Raw genomic sequence first — 17838 nt, forward strand, 5'->3', positions numbered from 1 at the left:
GGCTCAGGTCACGATCTTGCCGTTTGTGAGTTTGAGCCCTATGTAGGGCTCTGTGCTGACAGCTCAGAGCCTGGAGCCTGCTTCGGATTCCGTGTCTCCCTCCCTCTCTCTGCTCCTCCCCTACTTGCACTCTGCCTCTCTCTCTCTCTCTCCCTCTCTCAAAACTAAATACACATTAAAAAAAATTCCGTATCTCCATATCTAGGAGGACTAAGTGACAACAGGTGGTGAATCTGTTTCTTGAATGAAGGGATGAACTCAATCACTTGTCCCTTGTGTGGCACCGGTCACAAACTACATTCTCCTATCACTTCCCTTTTTATTGGCGTGTCCACTCTCCCCAACCTGCCTGTAATCTTTCGGACAACCAGGACCGAGGCGCAGAGGATCCCCGGACTCCATTTGTCCCCACCATCTGTAACCATTAGGCGTCAGGCACCCAGTAGGCCCTCTGCAGATGCTGGCTGAGACTAAGGGGAAGACAGCCCTCAGCCCCTCCAGCCCCAGCCCCACGGGCGTGTCCTAGACGGGAGCGCAGCAGAAGTCCCGGCACAGCGGACAGGGAGCGGCAGAGGCAAGGAGAGGTGAGAGAACCAAGGAGAGGGGACCCTCCCCTCCTGCCTGAGCAGCAGGAGGCACCTTTCCATTTTGCAGGGCCCGTGTGAGGACCGAAGCCAACAAACAAGAACGCGGCGCCTCGCCCGGAGCCTCATGTGAGGCAGGGGTCTGAGTATAAACAGTAGCTTCCTACTTGCCTTCCTGTTTCACTGCAGCCAGCAAGGACAAGAAGAGCATCGTGCCTTTCCTTTTCCTGTTTTGCTTCCTAGCAGTGGGACCAGTCTAGGTCCGAGGCTGCCTCTCTTATCCCACTCCTCTCTCCACCCCTACGCCAACTTCACCCCCACCCTCAGAACCCCAACCTCCCAACCCGCTGGCCCATCAGCCAGCTACCCTGCTTCTCTCCCCTTCAGCTCCTCGCCCTTCTTGTGTCCCTTCCATCCTCACTCCCCACCACGGGCTCCCTCGGGCCTGACTCTTACCTGTGCCAGGGGGACTGGGGCAGTGGGCACCCGGGCTCACCTGGGTCCCATCTGTAGAGAGAAGAGAGAGGGCATGAAGGGGCTGCAGGGGAGGGGTGGGGAAGGGATGAGCGGGCCAGGCCATGCAGGCTCCCTGCCACTACAGGAGGTCCCACTCCAGCTTGGGCGCTCCCAAACTGGCACCTGCACCAGGAACTAACCAAAAAGCAAGGACTCCATCCCATTCCTTTCCTCGACTTCCCTGTGCAGAATGAGAGCACTCACCAGCCCTCCCTTCCTCATTCAACTCACCCAGTGACTCAAACATCTCAGCCTGCTGGAGCCCGGTCCACAGCAGGCCCAAGGAGGCCCGAGTTCCCCCAACAGTGCCCTCAGCCCTCCTGGATGTGCTCAGACACCATCCTCCTAGGGCCCAGGCTCCCACAACCCTGAGGGAAAGAGGACTGGAAGGGGAGGTGGCCAGAGGTGGGAGGGCACGGCTGCTGAGGCTGGCGGGTGGGAGATGGGGAGAAGCTGGCCCAGAGAAGGGTAGCTGGGGGCTGCTCAGAGGCCTCCCAGGTGGGAGCAGATGGGAGCAGGTGGAAATGGGGAGGCTTCCACAGTCGGGGAGGGAAGGGGTCATGGCCTGAAGATCAAGTCAGAAATGGTGGGAGCGGGGCGCCTGGGTGGCTCAGTCGGTTAAGCATCCGACTTCGGCTCAGGTCATGATCTTGTGGTCCGCGAGTTCGAGCCCCACGTCGGGCTCTGTGCTGACAGCTCAGAGCCTGGAGCCTGTTTCAGATTCTGTGTCTCTCTCTCTCTCTGACCCTCCCCTGTTCATGCTGTCTCTCCCTGTCTCAAAAATAAAATAAACATTAAAAAAAAAATTAAAAAAAAAATGATGGGAGCTGTGAACTGGTACATCTGGAACGCATAGGCCCTGTCCTGTGTCTTGCAGCCTCTGTTCCCCCAGAGAAAAGAAGCTCTCAGTTTTTTTCTTTTTGGACTTCTGAAACAGAAGTCTTTTCTTTTGGGAATAGTCACCTCTCCCAGGCTCATAAGCCCAGCCCAGAGCCCCCCTGTCCCATTCAGAACCCATGAAGCTCCGTGGCAGGAGGCCCTGAGGAGCCCAGAGGCCCACTGGGGTAGGCAAAGACAGAGTTCAGATCCGAGGTCCCCTGTCCAAGACGGACACCTTTCCCTTCTGCTATCCCAGCTCAGGGCCGAGGGGACAGGAGTCTAGGAGACCGGAAGGCCACCTGGAAGGGGCACCTGATGGACACACAGAAGACCTCCTCAGGCCAGATGCAGGGCAGAAGGGATATTTTCTGAATAGCAACTGGTGGGTGCTGCTCTTTTGGGTCTGTGTTTAAGGGGCAGTCAAAGTTCCTCTTCCAGAGGCTGAAAAAAGGAGAACTCCCTGTAGGCAGGCACTGCTGGGGGAAGGGAGAACTCTAGGCACAGGGAGCCTCCCATCACTGCCCTCAAACCCTAGTGTCCCATGCTCCAGGTGGTAGGGAATGGCCAGTCCACCTGCCCAAAGTCTGCATAGCACAAGTCGATGGGCCTCCTCACAAAATTCACCCTGACTTCCCTCCTGCTCCCTTCCCAGAGCACCCACTCTGTGTCCACTACCTCAACTGAGTCTATGAATCACGGTCTCCACGCTGCCATTTGGAAGCCACGCCAGTCTGCACCTAACACCTTGCTGGGCGCATGACAGGCTCTGGTAGGAATGAGTGACTCAACAGCAATGGCTTCCCCGGCCCCCTGCCTAGGACGTGGCATGGGTATTTCTCAAGGTTTGTGAGCCCCAAGGAACACTGGTGTGGGAGGAAGCAGCCCATCCCCAGAACATGGTAACCCCCACCCTAGGCTCTCTTAGGACCTCTTCTTTTCTTCTGCAGGACCTGATTCCCCAAGAGAGGTTTCTAAACTGGGCTCCTGGGTGTGTTCCCACAGGCTGTGCCTGGCTTAGAGTCCTGTGCCTCCAGCCCTTCCCAGTGGGAATTCTCTCCTACCTCCTCTCAGTCCCTGCCTGAGGGCTGGTCAGTGGCAATCACGCTTGAGAGCAGGGCCAAGCCTTGCTCCCCTGGTAACCGTGGATTCGGGACACCATGCACTCTCTGGATAGGAGAAAAACTAATGGCCCTGAACTCTGTAGTGTTTGTTACCGGGCCCAAAAGGGATGTTTTGTGATGATGATCTATGATATAAACTCTGTTCAGAAAAGCTGGGAGCATGCACGCATGTGTGTGCTTGTGTTGCCAACAGCGGCTGCTTCCAAAAGCAATTCCTGGAAAAAGTTCCGCTTCTCCCCCAACTCCCTGGTTCTATGCTGATGGCCAATGAGTGCAGAAGAGCCCAAAGCAACAGAGATAAGACCTGTGGAGCAGCTCTCCCGTGTCCCAGAGAGAGGAATGGCATCTAAGAGCACCCCCCAGCAAACGGCTGAATTAAAAACCAGAAGGTGTACATCCTACGGCCCAGGCTTGGCAATGATTTGGGGGACACTTCTCCTTGTCCCCTCTCAGGGTGCTGTTACCACCAATCTGGGGCCAGACAAATAAAATCAGGACTGAATGGACCCGAGGGACTGAGAACACTGCCTAGGCCTGGACCCTTTTCCACACAGCTCCCAGTCAGGGTGGAAAGCTCTGATTTTTGGAATCCTAGCTGCCCTCCCCACCCCATTTCTCCCTTCTTTGGAAGCAACTGCCATCAGACTGAAGAGGCAGGTTACTTGGCAATGAGCACCCGAGCCTACCTTCCCAAACCAGATCGCCTGACCAAAGAGGCCCCCAAATCCTGGTCTATCCCGGTGCTCTGCAGTCCCCAGAGCAGACACAGGGCCACTCTTCTGTCCCCTGAGCACCTGGGCAAGCTGGTCTCCCACTCCTATCTGGTTGGCCTGGGCCTCACCTGCCCCACAGATGTGACCGTGCCCCAGGGCATGCACAAGGTGGCTGGAAACCTGAGCCCTGCCTGCTTACCTGCTTACCTGCTCTCTTACCTAAAACAAAGGGTGTTTTAGGCCCTTTGTCAGGAAGAGGGCTTCCCGAGCACTGCCACCCAGAAGCCCCCTGCCAACGTCTCTGATGGCTTTTGTGAGGCTGTCCCCACCTTCCAGATCTCCCGACTAGCTGAATAGGAGTCGCAGGAAGGCCTGGGCCCCAGGAGGCAAGAGGAAAGCAGGAAGCGGCAGGAGGCCAGGTCCTGGGTTCAGGGCTGGCTCCCTCCACACCCCACATTACTGTTCTGGTTCTGTTTCCCTGACACAAGCTGGACAAAGCTAGACTCTGCATGGGGGCTGGCAGAGAAGATGAAAGCTGGGGGTGAAACGGCTTCAGGAAGATCCAAGAATAAATAAACATGAGAAAGAACATCATGGTTGCCAGGCCCTTCTGACACAGAGTGAGGGCTGAGCACGAAGGAGAAGCGCCTCTCGAAGGCATTCAGGTCACAGAATCTGAGAACATTAGGAGCCGATGGGGCTTCGGAGATTATTCAGGCCAACCCTCTCACTTCACAGAGTTGGAAAGAGAGAGGGGAAGGGGCTAGGTCACGGTCACCCAGAAGGTGAGCGGTACAGCCAGGCCAGACCAGGGCAGGGGAAACTCAAGAAGTCAATCCCAAATGCAGGCATGAAGTACTTTCATGTGAGTCACTGCTCCAGGGGTTGAAGAGATGGAAACATGAATGAAACCTGGTTCTCACTTTCAAGGAGTTTAAAATGCAGCCCACAGTTTTTTAAAAATTAAAAAGCAGACTACTTGCCGATACTAAAAATGTTCAGAGTCTCCAAAGGACAAGAACATTCTCAGTCATCCAACTCCCCAGAACTCCCTTAAAGTCAACCCTTTTGAACAGTTTCTCTCTCCCCCACCTTCCAGAAATTCTCTTGTTCATTATTAATTCTATTGCTCATTATCTTGGCATGAAGCTGCTTACTGCTCAGATTTATCCAGAACCCAGGGGGCTGCACGCTGGCTAGAAACTCCTGCCACATAAAGTGAGGAACGTGAGGGTCCACAGCACAGAGGACATTGGCTTTGAGGTCAGATGGACGTGGGTTCAAAGTCTGGTCCCTCAGTGACGTGCAGGGAGAGCCAGGGACACAAGGTAAGCTGTCAAGCCTTGGCCGCCCCATCGGTAACGGTAATAAGAATATCTACTTGGGGGGGGGGGACACCTGGGTGGCTCAGTCCATTAAGCATCCTTCAGGGCAGGTCATGATCTTGCAGTTCGAGAGCTCAGAGTCCTGAGTCCCATATCAGGCTCTGCTGTCTGCATGGAGCCTGCTTCAGATCCTCTGTCCCTCTCTTTCTGCCCCTCCCCTGTTTGCTCTCTCTCTCTCTCTCAAAAATAAATAAACATTAAAAAAAAAAAAAGAATACCGCATCTACTTGGAAGTGCCCATCTGAGATTGGCAACACTGTGTGTGAAGCACCTAGCATGTGGTTAGGGGTCATGATTAATACCATTTGTCCCTGAACTTGCCTGCTGCCTCCCTCCCAGCATAAGCATTTCAGCATCTGGTCCCAGTGGCACCCTCTGCTCTTAGTTCTACCACAGTCCATTTTCTCCCCGTTGCATTCCTTGCCCCATCTCCTACACCCTGCCTCCCCCTACCACACTCCCCTCCTTTTCTCTTCCATCTGAACTTTTGTAAACACACGCTTCACCGTGTGACAGTTGTTCTAAGCCTTACATTTGCTAATTCATCTAACGCTCACGACAAGACAAAACAAAAGGTATGAGGTGGTTACTGTTTTTATCCCCATTACACAGGGCAGTAGACTGAGGCCCAGCAGTATTAAAGAACTCGTCTAGTCACATGACATGGAAGTGGCGCCACTGGGACTTGAGCCAGGCAATTGGGCTCCAGAATCCGTGTTGTCAACCAATACCCTCCAGGGCTCTCCCCAACACTTCCGCTCCCGCGGGCCGGCAGGTAGGGAGCAAATGCAGGACTTACTGGGCCCGGGGAAAGATGGAAGAATCACACAGCCCCACAGAGACCAGTACCCGCAGCACACCCCAGCCCTGTGGGAGGTTAGGGAGCAAAAGCAGCCTATTTCCTCTCTGGGGCCCCCATGAAGACAATCCTGAAGAACCACTTATAGACGGCAACCGCTGACTTCAAAGATTCCAAGCACTGATTTCGGACTGCATGTGGGAACGAGGAGGGGTGACAGACTGGGGTCTTAGAAGAGCATCGGCTTCATCTTCCCTGCTCTCCACTGCCGGCTACACCCTTTCTCTAGGAGCTCCCAACTCCCTCTGAGGCTCTCATGGGCGTCCCAGAGCAAGCTCTGCTGGGCAGGCAGAGGGGCTGGGGGGCGCGGGGGCCGGCTCACAGGTGAGTGGCCTGGGCCGCGGCCTGCCCAGACAGAGGCCCCCTGTCAGCCCCCCCCTGCGAGGGGATCGAGGCCCTGTGGCTCGGCAGCTGTGGGCCACGCAGGAGGCTGGATGTGAGGCCACAGGCCGGCCCTCCACCCCCGCGGTGAGCGTGCCCCTTTCCCCTCGCCTGGGGCCCTGGGGCAGCTATTTTTAGCTCTTGACACCTGGGTATTTTGCAGCCGCAGGATGTCCGGTTTGGAGTCTCTTTCTGGGAATCCCACATGCGGCTGTTGTAAACAGCCCCACGCAGCGGTGGCCCGAGCTGGGAGCCGGTACCCCCCCCCCCCTTCTGCTGTTTGAGATGAATCAAACAGGAAGCAGACGTAACCATGGCAGCGGCAGCTCGAGCTCCCTGGGGGTGGGAAAGCGTCCTTCCTGGCTCCTTGCCCCCCCCCCCCCCCCCCCCCCCCCCGCCCAGGTCCTCTATTCCACCCTGTGGCCTCTCCTCCTAGCTGGAGACCCACTGGACGCTGAGGCAGGGGGAGCTGAGCCATCCAAGTTGTGTGCAGCTGTCCCGAGACGGGCACTCTCTGCGGAGCCTTGCCGTCCTCTGGCAAAGAGAACCAGGGGCCCCTCCGAGCCCTGCCCACCTCCGGGAGCCTCCCAGACCACCACTCAGTCTCCCCTGCCTGTCCTGGGTAAAGGTGCAAAGGTGGGGGCAGAGCTATTCGCTCAGAGTGGCTGGACTCTGAGGGCCTGCATTCACTTCCGGTCACCCATACGCTTCTCCTTACAGCCAGGCCTGCCCCCAGCACCTAGGGAATTCCTGAGCTGACAGGCTCCACGAGTCTCAGCCCCCTGGTCAGACTGCCTTAGGGTTTCTCGGGTCCTGAAAGCCCTCAAAGACCAAGTTCCCACTTACCCTCACTCCCCTGCTCCAGCAGCTCCAATCCCTGAGATATGAGGTTCACCATGGTATCTAACCACCATCTTTCCTATCGTAAGCAAAACATCCTGAGCAGTCAAGATGGGGGCCCCATCTGTAATGTGGGGAGAGGAGTGGAGGTTCTGTCAGTTTCTGCCTTTGTCTGTCCCCTCCCCCAGCCCCTGCCGCCCCACTTAGACCAGCTGCTCCCTCTTAGCAGCCAGCCCCAGACAGTCTTTCTCAAGGGCCAGCGCTTGCCCCAACAGGAAGCACGGTCACCGCCCTGGGGCTGCCTCTCGGAGCCGCTCCTTCTCCCTCCGTGGTCTCATATGCGTTCCCTTGCCCTCCTTGTTGTTCCTGCTGTTTCTGGGCCCTCCTTGGCCAGATCAGGCCTCGTGTGTCCCCCACTCCTGCTTGCCCCCCACTTGTGCCTCTGCCCAACTGCACATGAGCCAGGAGATGCGTCTTCCTTGGCTCCGCCCACCTATGCCACCCAGGAGGCCACTCAGCCCACTCCAGAGACTGCCAGGGGGAAGTTGAAGTTATAAGATTAATAAGATTACGATCACTACTTATTTTCTAATTATAATTATTAACGAGTAAGGCCAGTGATGACCCACAACCGTGTACCAAATGCCTACTGTGTGCTCGTCACCATGCTAAGCACCTTACTCGTACTATCTCATTTGGTCCTCACAAAAACCCTGTATGGTAGGTACCCTTAGCAACCTCCTTTCACAAAGGAAGAAACTGAGGCGTGGCGTTTTTAAGAAACTTGCAGAGGCCACACAGCTCGCGTAAGTGGGTTTCTGGGGCTCTAGGGCCTAAGCTTGTAACCATTACAGCGACACACAGGTCCACCATGTCCCCAGGTGGTGAGGGGCGGCCACCGAGGAGCCACAGGACACAGTGGGTCGCAGCATCTGAAGGCCTGGGCGTGACTCCCAGGGGCGGCGTGTTCCCACAGCGTGCTAGTATTCCACCCAGAAAACATCAACGGCAACAAAAATAAAAACAGAGATAATCATCTCTGCCTGTGCCCTTCACATGCCTTTTGTTTCCAGGAGGCACTCCCAACCGTATCTTCAGTTCCTTTTTCATCTTGTGTTTTCCCTGGTTTTTTGTTTTTTTTTTTTTAAATGTACACGTTACTATTTTATTGTTTCCTGTAAGCAGCCTCCAGCAGGATACAACCAAACAAGCAAACCTCCCAGGGCTGCCATGCAGGGTCAAACGCTGTGTGAAGGCGCTCTGGAAGCCGTCGAGGGCTGTATAAAAGGCAGGTTGCATAGCCAGAGCAAGTCACCCGTGGAGTGGCTACGTGGGAGTGAATTCCCTTGGGAGGAAAAGCTCTCTCTTTTTTCTCTCTCTCCCTGTCTCTCTCCCTCAGGCCTCATACACAGGCAGGGCGGTGGGCAGGTAGCAGACATGGAGGAACCCACCAGTGCTGGAACAGAGCACCCACCTTCAGGGCAGACTCCTGGGGACTAGGAACAGGGCGGAAGGCCATCGGTACCATTGGACCTGGGGCAGGGGAAAGCAGGGGCCACTGTGGAGCCCCTGGCCTGCTCCATGGCCTGGGGGCATCACGGATAGGAGTCCATGAATAGCGATAAGCTATGAATGCTGGCACTCATAGGGATCCCACGTTAATATTAATGACAGTTGAGTACCCAGAGATCTCCATCCCAGTGGTGCCCGGGAATCCCCCTGGTTTTGCCTGTTATTTTGGGAAGATGGCACAGGTCTATCGGGCCATGATTCTCCCAATGACATGATTCCCTTCTGTGGCCAGGGCTGCCCTTGGGATTTGGTCGGCCGGGGTTTTTCCAGATCACAAATCCAGCCAGGGTGCTTTACACAGCCTTCAGGGAACTCCATAGCCAGATGCATGGTCCTGAGTACTGATTTGGACAGACCAGCTGTGAAGGACAATTTCTGGCCAACTGGGAATTTGGTGCGATGAAAATTCACTGCAGTGGGAGGTGGAGATCACAGACTGAAAAACCAGCGTATGCAGCATAATCTCATTTTCATAGAAAATATGACATATAAAGGCACATCAGGAAACAGGGAGGTGTGAAGAGGTATTGTGGCAGTGATCTCTGACTGCTGGGACTGGGATGTTTTTCAATTTAAAAATTTTTGCTTGTCTGTGTTGTTTGACCACCTGCGATGCACAAGAACTGCCTCTATAATAATAAGACCGAATGTATATGTACAGGTACACACCCAAGTATAAAGATGTCACAGCCAATGGGAGCAAAGTCAAGGTTCAACTTCTGCTTCCCATGGGAACCAGGACAGCAGGCTTTCATGGACTCGACGCAGTGTATTCTCGGACCCTATGATCGCTGAGGTTCTGCATTATTTACAGCTTAGCATCCCCTGCCTCTCCTGAATCACACAGAAGGCCCAGCACAGGGCTGGGCACCAAGTCAGGACTTACTTAATGAATGCCTGTAGGCTGAATAATGATCATTTCCTGAAAGAAATGCCTCCTGCCTCTTCCAGGGCCACAGTGCTGGGAATACTCACTGCTGACATCACTGACCTTCCCATCCCTCCCCTGCCTCATGTTCGTCTTAAGAGCTGCCAGGGAGGGGCTAAAATAAAGGTCACTCCAGCAGACGCGGCCAAGGTATTCCACATCAGGGCCATCAGGGCGGTCCCATCCCAGACCCTTCCCAGTGCCAGCTGGCGACGAGACCCTTGGGTCCTCTGGCATCCTGCCTCACTGGGGGAGCCTCGGGGCAGTGGAGCGAAAGAGAGAAGAAGGGGTCCACCCTGTGACTTCTGGCTACAGACTCCTGCTACCCCAGGCCCTTATGGGTGGAGGAATCTGGAAGAGTGAATTTGGCCTGGTTTTTTCTGTGAACTGGGGCTGGGCCCAGTTTCTGTTCTTCATGTCTTTAACATTCCCTATCCCTGACCTTCAAAAATATGAACAATAACATTAATAATAATGATGAATATTCTGTGTGCACTGGCTTCATACCAGGCATGGCACTAACATTATTTATCTTAATCTTCATAACAACTCCATGAGGTCGAAACCATTACTAACCTTCACATTACAGAGATGGAGAAACTGAGGCACAGAGAGCCAAGTGCCTGCTCAAGGTTACACTTAGCTGTTTGCAGGAAAAATAGGGACTCTGCCAAAGTCATCCCATTGCTCCCTCTGTGCCCTTACTGGAAGGCTCTTCTGCCGGGCTTTGCAATGGGCACAGGAGGGTCCCAGGTGAGAATTCACATCTGTAGGGGCTTTAGAATCCACCAAGTGTTTACATGTGCATCTGAGAAAATTCCCACTTGAAAGACTAGGAAGTGAAGGCTTAGGGGCCTTCACAGCCTTGCACAAGGTTCCACAGCGTCTGGAATCAAACCCAGATCTTTGGCCTCAGAATGGTACACTTCTTGCCCCTAGATCAGACAATCCCGCTCTCCAGACGGCCCGGCCGGTCTGGAAGAGAGAAGCACGTCCCTCGCACCATGGAGATGCAGCCTGCACTCAGCCCCTCGCCCGGTGGGGGTGGGGGAGGGGGGTGCTGTGCCAGCACCTCATCAGCGTCTCCACTGTGACTCACTCCTGGGACCCAGGGGAAACACAGCCCTGTGCGGCGGGCAAACACTGCCTGCCTCCTGCCCCGCCTCCAGCTCCCCGCCTCCACATTTGCTAACCGAAACCCGGCTGCTGCTATTTTTAACCCTCCAGCTCCCCCCCTGCCTGGGGCTCCCCCCTTCACCCCACCCCCACCCCCTGCCCCAACCGGGTGCCACCAGCCTGTCATTCTGAGAGCAGTTCTATAACCTGAACGCCCCGACGGGTGCAGCGGATGCCCGGCAGGTTTGTGGGGCAAGCAAAACAAGACGGTTACAGCCCAGTTGCCGAATTCCCCCACCCCAGACTCTTTCCGAACCTGTGGCTCCCAGCCTGCCCCGCCTCTCCCGGCCTTCCTGGGAGCTGGGGGCGGCAGGAATGGGACTTCCTGGGCTGGGAGTGACAGCAGGAGCCAGAGCTGGGCTCCTGGGAATGGGCTCTGAAGTGAGCTGAGCTGTACTCCTGAGGGGGGAGAGGGTAGCCCTGGTTCTTCCCAGGGCAGAGGTTCTTCCTGAAGGCCCAACATCTCTGACCACCAGGGTTTCTAATCCCTGCAGGCTGGGGGCGGAGAGGGGGGGAGGAGAAGGAAGTGGGGAGGTGGCAGGGTGGGAATGGCGTGCCTCGCCCTGGGCCCTCCTTACTAAAAGTCCCCTCCCCATCCTGCTGTGGGGGTTATGGAGGGGCCTGGGTTAAGCCTGAGAGGGAAGGCCTGGGAGGCTCAAGGAGTCCACCGGGTCTGTGCACTGAGCAGCCTGAAGGAGGCCCAGAGTAGAATGCCAACGGAGGCGGCAGGGGGAAGGGGCGGGAAGGGGCTCTGCTCTTACTTGGGGGCTCCTCTAACACTAGGTCTCTAAGGAAAGGGCTGTACCTCCCTGCAGCCTCAGCTCCTAGGTCCACCAGGGAACACCCCCACTTTCTCCCTTCCCCCACAGAACAGCGTGGAGGTGAGAGGGTCTGAGGCTCCTGGATGTGAAAGTTAGCCTCCTGAGAGGGGGGTGGGGTAGGACCTGCAGGGGGACTAGCTGGTGTCTGCCCCCTGGGCTGAGAGTCTCATCCAGCTTAGGGAGCAGATGCCAAGGGCCCAGGAGAGGCTCTGGGGCACCCGGCCAAAGGACTCGTTCACGCCTTCTCTCCTGTCTGCACCCCTGATTGTCCAGCCTCAGCCCTCTCTCTTGCCCTGTCCTCTCTGATGCCTGCACCCCAGAGCTTCTCTCTGGTCTATCCTCCCTTCCGGGGCCTGGTCCTCTCTAAGTCTTGACCTTCTCCCTCCACAGTGACTCCTAAGCCAGGCAAGTAAATCCCAGCGGCTACCGAGGCAGCCAGGCTAGACCCAGAGAGGAGGGACTTGGCACGGGAGTTTCCAGGTGGGGAGATGGGGAGGAAGGGGACGAGGCCGGAGGAAGGCAGGCTGGTGTCAGGAATGGGGTGGTGCTTGAGAGCTCCTGGGGAGACGGTGCCGCCTTCCCAACACCCAACACTTACAGAGGGCCCTGGCCTCTGCCCCACGGAGGGAAAAGGCTGTTCCTCGGAGCAGCGGAGCAGCCTCGATCTCGGCCCTGTCCAGCTTCCCCTCCTCCTCTTCCCCTCGGCCAACCTCTGGGGGCTGCTTGGGGAGCAGAGGCCCTGCTGCCCTCTATGCCGGGGAAACAGGCTTCAGCCCTGAGCCAACGCTCAGTCTAGGTCCCCCACCTGGATCCAGGCAGTTCCCCAGCATTGCTCAGAAGCTCTGAGGGCCCTCTTCTAGTCTGGGGAGGTGAGAGAAGACATTGATATGTCACCTTCTCAGGCCTCTCCGGGCCACCCTGTCTAAGGACGTCCCACCTTGTTATTGTCTATTGCTGCACCCAGTTCATTTCCTTCTTAGGGCTTATCACAGTGTATAACTAGATATATACACTCATTTCTTTACTTGCTTACTTGTTACTGTCTGTCTCCTCCACTAAAGTGCAAGTTCCCTGAGGTCAGACGCTCAGGCCTATGTGTTTACTGCATCTCAGTGCCCAGTACCTGGCACCCAGCAAGGCAAGTAAGCCTCCCAATGAATGGATGAATAGCTGAATGACTGGCTCAGTAAATGGGGCCTCCTGGCTGCCAACATCACCTTTATGGTAGATGCTCAACAGTTCCAGGATTTTGTCAGGGAGGAGAAAGCAGGATGTAACAGAAAGAGAAAGGTCAGGAAGCCTAGGACCCAGGCGGGGCGGGGAGGGGGGGAGGGTGGTCAAAGCCCAGTTAGCGTCCACATCAGCCCCATCTGGCCCACTGCATCATGCCAAGCGTGGATGTGCGCACACATGCACAGAGAGGATGCAGGGATAAGTCCTGGACTGGTCTCGAAAGGCTTGAGTTTTGTCCTAGATCTTCCTCTTCATAGCCCCGTGTCCTTGGACAAACCACATACCTTTCCGGGTCCCAGCTTCCTCAAAAGAAAAAATGGGAAGGTTAGCCCTGATCAGTGGTCCTCAAACACAGCTTTGCAGTAGACTCACCTGAAGCACATGCTAAAATCCAGATTCCTAGGCCCCAACCCTGCAGATTCTGGGCTGGTCTAGAATGGGGCCTAAGGAACTTTTTTTAACATCCTCCCTGGTGACTGAAGCAAATGGTTCAGGAACTTGCATTTGAGGACCACAGATGAGATCGTGTTTTCAGCAAACATCTGGACTTCTACTAAAAAGCCGTGCTTACACAGGTATACGTTCCCCCAAAACACGTCCATATTCCCACACAGAGCCACAAATTGCAAAGGTGCACAACTGTACAGATAACATACGTCTGTACCACACGTGTGCGTACTCCCAAAACACCCAACAGAGAGCCACCACATGGATCCCAAACTGCCACGGAACCACCATATGTACATACCCAGCCCAGGGGCACATGAACAGACCCCCACGACACACCCGGCGTGCACACAACACCCGTCACATGTTGACCCACGCTACACAGACACTATCCTGAACTTATTTTCCCCTCTGGGAACCGGTCCAGGACCAAAGGAGCTATGCTCTGCCGATGAAAACATCCCTCCCGCCTCTACCGCCCCCGCCCTCACCCCTTGCTCCAGGCAGCAGGCTGTTCACCTTCCCCTTGTGGAGGGAGGGCTGCTGGAAGAGGACAGTGGAGAGATGGAATGAGGGGAGGTTCTGAGCCCTCCCCCAAGTCCAGCAGCCCCTCCTCGTCCCTGCCCTCCCCCGCAAGAGATGCAAAAGGACCTACACCCACCTCCCACCCCTATCGGCGCTCACTCAGCCTACTCACCTAGATTCCCAGGTCCTGGTTCTTGGAAGCCAAAAGGGCTAGGGAGGTGGCCCGATCTGGGGACTCCTCCTAACACTTAGGCTTCTAAGGAAAGGGCTGTCTGGGGGCACCTTCCTGCAGTCTGAAGGCCTGGGTCCCCCGGGAAGGTTACCACAGAAACAGGGGGGAAATATCACAGGGAAACACAATACCCGGCAGGGTCACCTGCTGACCAGGCTTCCTGCTGTGTTGCCCACCACTATCACCCCCCCCCCACACACACACACACACACCATCTCATTGCCCTCATGGCCTCCTTCTCTGGCCTCAGCTTGGGCCTCCTCACCAATGCTCTCCTTCCTGCCTCCCCTGGGTTAGGGGAAGCAGCCTTATACAGAAAGTCTGCCCCTCTGTGGTTCTAAACAACACCAGGGATGGCCCAGAGCTGAGCCCCCTACTCCTAATCCTACCAACGCCCCCACCACAGGAAATCAAAGCTTCCTGCCCCAGAGGAAGTGCCCCATCTAGTGAACAAATCCAACATACACAAATGCACAGTCCTGGACAGATGCCCTCCTCCCAGCTCTCAGGCCTTACTCTGGCCATGCTTCTAGCAATAGCTCATATGTCAATATAGGCCCCAGTCTCAGGTAGGACTAAGAACACGCCAGGGCCAACGTGTGAGAGGTGGGCATGGGCAGGACCTAAGCCAGGCCAGGGGTGGGGAAGGCCAGGAGAATGGGCACCAGCAAAGTTAGGTAAGGTCTAGTACCAGCCCCACTCAGCCTACCATTCCCTGGCTGGGTGACCCTGAGCCTCGCCTTTGCTGATCTTCTCCCGGGCCCCTGCCAACTTCAGAATTACCCAGCTCTTAATGAGAGGCCAGGAGGAAGAAGACAAAGAGGAGGTTGGGGGTTACACCAGCTTCTGCCTTCCTGGTCCCTGACAAGCGTGCCTACAGCTATACGAGGGTCCCCACTCCCCACCCCCATCACATAGGAGTTTCCCATTCCCAAGGGTTTTCAGTGAGGATGGGGGAAGAGGATGGAGAAAGGCCAAGTCCCAACTCTCACTCCCAGAAGCCACCAGGGATGAACGCTGGGGTCCACCTGGCTGCCTGAAGAAAGTTGGGGGTGGCATAATGGCCCCCCGCACTGGATGCCAATCCACTTCCTTAGGGTCAGCCTCTCCTGCTCTGTGCTCTGGGAAGCGCACCTGAAATTTTGTCTTCATTTTACTAACGGGGAAACTAAGCTTCAGTGTCAAAGCAGAGCGAGCAGTTTAGAGTCTTGGGAGGGTCAATACAAGACCTGAATGCAATCTTGCCAGACTCAGGATCCCAGCCGAAGACCAAGTGGCCAGAGAGACACGGCCCAGAGACTGAAGCTAAGAACACAGAGGCCTCAGAAGAACACTGCCCCAAGGCCATTCTAGATGTAACACCAAGAGGCCACACTGAGCCTGTCTCTCCCGGGCCGTGAGGAACATCAGAGGACTAAAGGCAAGGGAGGAGCCGCAGCGGGTCCAGACCTGGTTTCAGTCCAGGTTCACTGGGTACTACACAGCAGGACTGCTTCGTGCCTCAGTTTCCCTCAGAAGTGACTCCAGAGAAGAAGAAAATTACTTATTTACTGAGGTGGGTGGAGAGAACAGAGCAGACAGTAAGGAGGATGAGATGATAAGCAATGAGGAGCTAGGAGTGGCTTGCAGAAGCCAGAGAAGGGGCTCAGCAAGTACAAGGGGGTCGGTGCAAGGAGAGAAGAGTGTGTGCGGCCAAAGCACTTTAGGGACCTGGCCTATGGGGTCCTTAGTGGGGAGATATGGCCTGCCCAAGTACCCCATTAGTGGGGAGGGAACTGAGTCACAGTCCCCTTTCTTTCAGCCCAGTGGCTGGGCAATGGTCTTGAGGAAGGTCCCCGTGGGTCCTGGTGCAAGTTCTGGGAACAGGCTGATGAGTCCAGATGTCGAGTCCCCAGCAGGGCCACTGAGGGCCAATGCCTCATTCTCAACCTAAAAACTGGCAGGCGGAGCTGGGCCTCAAGCAGATGTTGAATGTGGGTGTGGGATGGGATGGGCAGCAGCAAGACAGCCAGTGTCCAGATGCAGCGGGAGGCCTCCGTGTACGCAGGACAGCCAGCAGAGACGAGGGAATGGCCGGGGAGTTGGTGGGAGGGGCAGCAGTGGCTGGGGAGGTCAGATCCAAACGGGCAGCCAGAGAGAAGGAAATGGGGCTGGGGGAACTGGGTGGCCTGTAGGCTCCAGAGTGCTCTCGCCTAGCCACGGGCCTAGAAATTCTGGGAGTCAGAGCCCAGCCCAGCTGCCAGATTTGCCCCCTGCTCACACTCCCTAGCACCAACAGACCCCAGGCCTGGGGGGGGGGGGCGCACATCCTGTCCCCCACCCCTCAGTACACAGTCTGCGGTCCCCACCTTCCCGCACCGCTGCCCGCACCTCAGCAGCTCACTTGGGCACAGGTGTCTCTTCGCCCTGATGGGTGAGCAAGGGTGGGGGGCGGTGCTCAGCGAAACCTCACAGTCTCGGACCCTCCCTCCCGAGGATCACTCCCCCCCCAATCCGCCGCGGAGGGGTCGGAGTACGGCCCTCCCCGGACCCGCGGAATGGGGGCGCTGATGTCCAGCGCCCCTAGTCCGGCCCCAACTCAGCGGGTCCTGCCCTTTGCCCTCCCGCTTCCAAACCTTCCGCCCCGGAGCACCGCCCCCTCCCGGGGCCGCGGCGGCCGTCCCTCCCTCCCGGTCCACCGGTCGGTCCTCCCCGGGCTTGGGGGTGATGGGACGCCGGGCCTGCGCGCCAGCGGCCCGGGGCCTCCAACTCCCTCCCTCGGGCCTGTCGCTGCCCCGGGGCGGGCGGATGTGGGCGCCCCGCGGGAGGCCCGAGCCCTCCGGGCCCGGAACCGGCCCCGGCCGGGGGCCTGCCAGAGCCCCGCGGAGCCGGGCGGGGCGGGCGCGGTCGGGGGGCGCACTCCAGGCCGGGCCCGCGGGCCGCGCGGAGCCGGAGCCGAGCCCGAGCCCGGGCGGGCGGCGCTGGGTGCCGCGCGCAGGGCGGGGCGGGCGGGGCGGGGGGCGGCAGCCCAGTACTCACCAGCGCCGGGGCTGTGCATCCAGGGGCCGGGGCCCTCAGAGCCGGGGGCTCATGGCGGGGCGGGGGGCTGGGGCGCCGGCCTCACATCCCCCCAGTCGCCGGCGGCTGCAGAGCGACTGAGAGACGGCGAGAGGAAGGGAGGGGGCCGGGAGGGGGAGGGCCCTGGCAGCCCGGCCGGCCGGGTAGGATGACAATGGAAGGAAATGCTTTATCTGAGTCTGAGAGCGGGCCAAGGGGGAGGGGAGGGAGGGGGCAGGCGCTCGCGGCCCGGGGACACACCACCCCGGCAGACACTGCCCGGCGCGGCGCACGGGCGGCGGGCGGACACACCGCGCGGCCCGGGAGGCAGCGCCGAACCCGGAACGCGGGACGCGGCCCCGACCCGCGCGCGGCCGCCGCGCTGCAGCCCAGCCCCAGGCGCGGCGCGCCGACCCGCGCACAATTCCCGGAAACCCAGATACCTGAGCGCACGCAGCCTTGCATACACAGCGTACACGAGCGCACAGCCCTGTTTACACAGGGCAGAATCATTCGCACAGACACACTTCTGGGAGGGACCCCCGCGCTCGCAAGTGCGTGCACGTACAGCCCACCAGCAAACAGCCGCA

General features: G+C 57.5%; 1 protein-coding gene across 7 annotated transcripts in view; it reads right to left on the minus strand.

Annotated features, from left to right (window-relative positions):
• HDAC7 (histone deacetylase 7) overlaps nt 1-17442 on the minus strand; it is a 36348-nt gene extending 18906 nt beyond the window's left edge. For 2 of the 7 annotated variants that reach the window (XM_042992162.1, XM_042992158.1), the window contains exons 1-2: nt 7285-10949; nt 1041-1091 (exon numbers count right to left, since the gene is read on the minus strand). In XM_042992162.1, the coding sequence (XP_042848096.1) occupies nt 1041-1091; nt 7285-7336 (103 nt within the window). In that variant the 5' untranslated portion in view covers nt 7337-10949. Of the gene's footprint in view, nt 1-1040; nt 1092-7284; nt 10951-17230 lie in introns of those variants that run through there. The other 5 variants (XM_042992159.1, XM_042992157.1, XM_042992163.1 and 2 more) reach the window with 5 other exon arrangements.
• Between the last annotated feature and the right edge of the window lie 396 nt (nt 17443-17838).

This window comes from Panthera tigris, chromosome B4 (genome assembly GCF_018350195.1).
Source record: "Panthera tigris isolate Pti1 chromosome B4, P.tigris_Pti1_mat1.1, whole genome shotgun sequence".
NCBI lineage: Eukaryota > Metazoa > Chordata > Mammalia > Carnivora > Felidae > Panthera > Panthera tigris.